General features: G+C 38.6%; 1 protein-coding gene across 1 annotated transcript; it reads left to right on the top strand.

The window, feature by feature from the left end:
• The first annotated feature begins 264 nt into the window (after positions 1-264).
• Positions 265-2981, top strand: LOC140953730 (uncharacterized). The gene is made up of 4 exons (XM_073403130.1): positions 265-382; positions 629-765; positions 1694-1802; positions 2779-2981. The coding sequence occupies exons 1-4, from the start codon at positions 319-321 to the stop codon at positions 2979-2981; spliced, it is 513 nt and encodes a 170-aa protein (XP_073259231.1). The 5' UTR covers positions 265-318.
• The last annotated feature ends 1318 nt before the right edge of the window (positions 2982-4299 follow it).

Raw genomic sequence — 4299 nt, 5'->3', positions numbered from 1 at the left:
GCTTAATTGTGACTGAGTGTTACAGGCTAGTCTTAACGATTTATCAATCTCTCATTATTTTTATCAATATTATTAAAAGTGAGTTAAGGTTAAATAACAAAAGAAACAGCACTGTAGAAATTAGCCCCGTCTTTGACTTTCGGAATACGTCGTAGGGTTTCGGGAAGTTTTTCATGTTTAGTAGTAGCCCCCAGACATCTTTCACGGGTATAAATTAGCATCATTTCAGTCTTGGTTTTACCAATTATTTTTGGTTTGGAGGCAGTCACCTTAATTTGCCTATTTTTCACCGTTGATTCAAGATTACTTCGAGTGAAGATGACAGTGCTTAAAGTTCACCTCAGTCTTTTGGGTTTGTTCTGGCTTTTTTCGACGATTGTCGGTAAGTCATATTAGGCTCAGCTCTTTAATAGCTCTTTAATATCTAACCACTGTTTATTTTCATTGTTTTGGCTTTGATAGCACCTACATTTTAGACATGAAACACTTTATATCGAACCTGCCGTATACTCTCAGTGCCGATATTAGAGTGATTTTACTAACCCGTGAAACAAAGTTTCCAGTAGTCGGTGCTTATTATACCAAAATGGACACAATCACAATTTCGCTTGTTTTTCTTTTTTTGCAGATGCCACATCAAAAGAAACCTTGACATTAAAGGTGTTCAGTCCGGACGATCGACCCTCGGACGAACAACTGAAGGCCATGTTAAAGAAAGCAGACCTTGAGAAGAATGGTTACAAGAAAGAGCTCACCAGGAAGCTAGTACGTGATTCCGGAAGTGACAAATCAGACTACAGTGAAACCCCGCTATAACGAAGTGTCACGGTACCGAAAAAAATGTTCGTTATACCGGGGTCTTCGTTATAGCGAAGACCCCGTTATAACGAATTATCCGGTCAACAACAGAAATATTCGTTATAGCGGGGTAATTTAAAATTACCAAAAATTCAATACTACACGTAGAAATCATTACTTTTATTCATTTTATATTGTAAACTATAAGTACAACGGTTGTCAATCGAGACATAAAATTCAAGAACATTTTCAATTTAAAACTTTAAAATTCAGAAGTAACAGTAACATCCGAGGGAAATCATCGATGTCGTTTCCTGTAGTAATCATCTCATGTGCCATTGACACTGTCACGTGTATTTCACTTGTTCTTAAAACACGGAGGACAAATCTCAGTGGAAGTGACTGGTAAACGGAGAAACAAGGGCATTGGACTAGAAATTCCGGCTACTTATTTGTTTTATCACAAGAAGCCTTCGAAAGTGAAGAAGTTAATAGAATTAATAAGAGACAAAGAAGAGAGCAGAAGTTAATTGATGTCGAAATACTGTATAACGCCAATGTCTATGACATAATAAGCCGTTGACTGATAGGTTGCTGTCAAAGGATTTGTTGACTGTTGATCTGTACAGCGTTTTATCTTCTGTCGCGTGTTGAGAAAACCGGAATAAAGCAAGCTGTGAATTCTACTCTACGCTCAAATCTGTCGTTGTTACTGACTGCGACCGAGCAACAGGACAAAATATTATATAGCGAGGTAAATTGTGCGTTGGGACCGTCAAAATCTTTCGTTATAGCGGGGATTTCGTTATAGCGGGGTTCGTTTCAACATATTTTACTGTAAATCTGCCGGGCTTTCAAATGTTGTTCTTTATAACGGGGTCTTCGTTATAGCGAGGTTCGTTATAGCGGGGTTCCACTGTACCAAAAAGCGTACCTCTACTACAAGATGGTGAACTGCTCGCGGCTGCAGGAGATTACCCAAGAGCTCGAGACTTTGATGCCAGGTAGACACCGAGTTCTTCCTTGAAAAATATTCTCATTCGCTTCTTACTCTATCAGCTTTCAAAAAATACAAAAAAGAAAAAAGGTCGCACTCAGCTGATTGAGTTCGCGCTCACAATATAATACAGTGCATGTTGAGCTCATGAATACGACACGATACAACGACCTTGTTTAAGCAAGATAAACGTTCCAGCTGACGTTTTAAGCTTTACAACTCGTTTGGTCGTTTATTAATAAAAAGACATAAAATATTACCAAAAACATGGTTCAAGAAAAAAAAAACCAGCAATTTCACTACAACCACTCTGAAACAACGATCAGCCCGAAGATAATAGAAAAGAGAACGAAAAGGGAAAGGGAGCAAGAGCAAGGGTGTAAAAGACTAGAAATAGTAGTCTTTTGCCTGTTTATAGGAGAAACATACTCCCAGGAGCTTCCTCAGAGCTGTATGATTTTTAAAATCCAGTCAGATATACAAGTATAAAAATATCATTTAAATTATAAAATGCTCAGTAAAATGTGAAAGCGACATACTAAAGAGGCGCAGTTTGTACAGATCAGTGACATGCCAAAGTTAATTTATTTAAGACATTAGCTCTTTGGACTATCTCCGGAACATCGCAGAGAAATTTTGCAACCCTGCGTTTCTAGAGAGAAGGGGGATCCATGTTGATGCAACCATCTTCTTCAAATTGGTCAGTTCAGCATAGGTAACGGCCGCGGGATAAATATCAGTGTGAAGTAGTTGGTACAACAGCATTTCATGAAGCAGGAATCTGCGTGTCCATATCCAATTGAATTTTCCCCCAGAACCTTTTCTAACATCCTGTGTGTGTCATAACCACATGAGTGTTTTACACTATGATTTCCAAGGTTCAGATAAAAAAAAAGCCGATGAAGTTGTTTCTATGTAAAATCATTACATCGGACTCAGTCTTTGGGAGGAGTATAAAAATGATTAACTTTATTTTTGTTTAGTTTCCTATCTGATCAAATTGGGTGCGAAGTTTAACAGGGAGGCCAAAGCCAGAAATCTGTCCAACATGAAGCAGTGCAAAGTGGGTTTAGAGATCCATTTCAAGGACGGTGGCAACTGCGCTGTCAAGAAAACTAAAACTCGTCGTCAAAAACGCGGATGTTTTTGCATCGGTACGTGTATCAGCGGTGAAGCAGAAGTTTGATGAGTAAGAGTAAAGATCCGCCTTGCCCGTGAACACTGAAGAGCTTTATGGAAGCATAATATGTAGTCAAAAAGTTGTCACTGTTTCACTAAGAACACAGCAGATGCTGGAGTTGTAAACTAATAGTTAAAGCTTCAAAATAAACGCTCATTCAAATATTCCTGCGACTGATTAAATTACTTACTGATTTTTGGCATGGTCAGTATTAAGCCCACTTAGTACTAAGTTTACCTATGTTAGTACAATATTTCTTGAGGCGCCTCTTCCATGAAACTCTCATATTAGGATATCCAATATAAGGGGGGAAAACTACTGTTAGAGGAATCCTCGCATAAGCAGATCTACATACAGTGGAACCTCGATTTAACGAACCTATAATGAACGATTTTCTTCAGCCCGGCCAAAACTTACATAGAGGATATTACACGGTGGCGCGAAGATATGAATTTTATTTTCGAGTGGCAAAACAATATTTTACGAACGAGCGCAGCGAGTGAGTAAAATATTGCTTTTGCCACGAGAAAATAAAATTCATATCTTCAAGCCGCCGTGTAATGTTCTTTTTATTATATAGACAAAAAGACATTTGATAAAATAATAGATTAGTAATTGTGATGACTCAAATTTACAGTACAACAATATAAGACGTTGTTTACAATAATCTTGAGAAATAACACTGAACGGAATAGGGCTCTACAATGACAAAATATAAGCAAAACTTAATTTGAAAAATGTATAAGTAAAATTCAAAAGACGCAAGACGCCTACAAATTTCGGAGGGAAATTACCAAAATTACGTCATCGATAAACTCATGTGTGAGATTATGGAAAATAAACCACTCGGGTCCCGGACGTAGCTTTTATGAATTTTACGAGAGGTATATTTTCCAGTAAAACACTCTCGTCTATATAATAAAATTAAATATATGGAACTCCTATTTGGGCGAGCGAGCGGCGAAGCCGCGAGGGGCAGAGGAAAGCGAGGTCTCCTTTCCTCGGCCCCTCGCTCGCGCGTTCTCGCGAGGCTCGCCCAAATGGGAGAGTTTGCTCGGAGGCTAACCAACGAGCCAGGATAAAATTTATGGGTACGGTAGTTTTAAGCAGTTTTATTTGCCTGTTCTTGTGTTTCTAGTGCCGTAGCTATGTACAGCTCTGAACTGAGACAACGCGCTTAGCATACAAATGTCTACTACAGAAATTGTTCGGATCCGGAAATGCTTGTTTTCCCAAAAATTCTTTAAATCGAGGTTTTCGACATAACGAACAAATTTCCCAGTCTCTTGCCGGCACTTCGTTGCACGAGGTTCCACTGTTTAGT

The sequence above is a fragment of the Porites lutea genome, chromosome 12, assembly GCF_958299795.1.
Source record: "Porites lutea chromosome 12, jaPorLute2.1, whole genome shotgun sequence".
Taxonomy (NCBI): domain Eukaryota; kingdom Metazoa; phylum Cnidaria; class Anthozoa; order Scleractinia; family Poritidae; genus Porites; species Porites lutea.
This window is presented reverse-complemented; position numbering and strand designations above follow the sequence as displayed.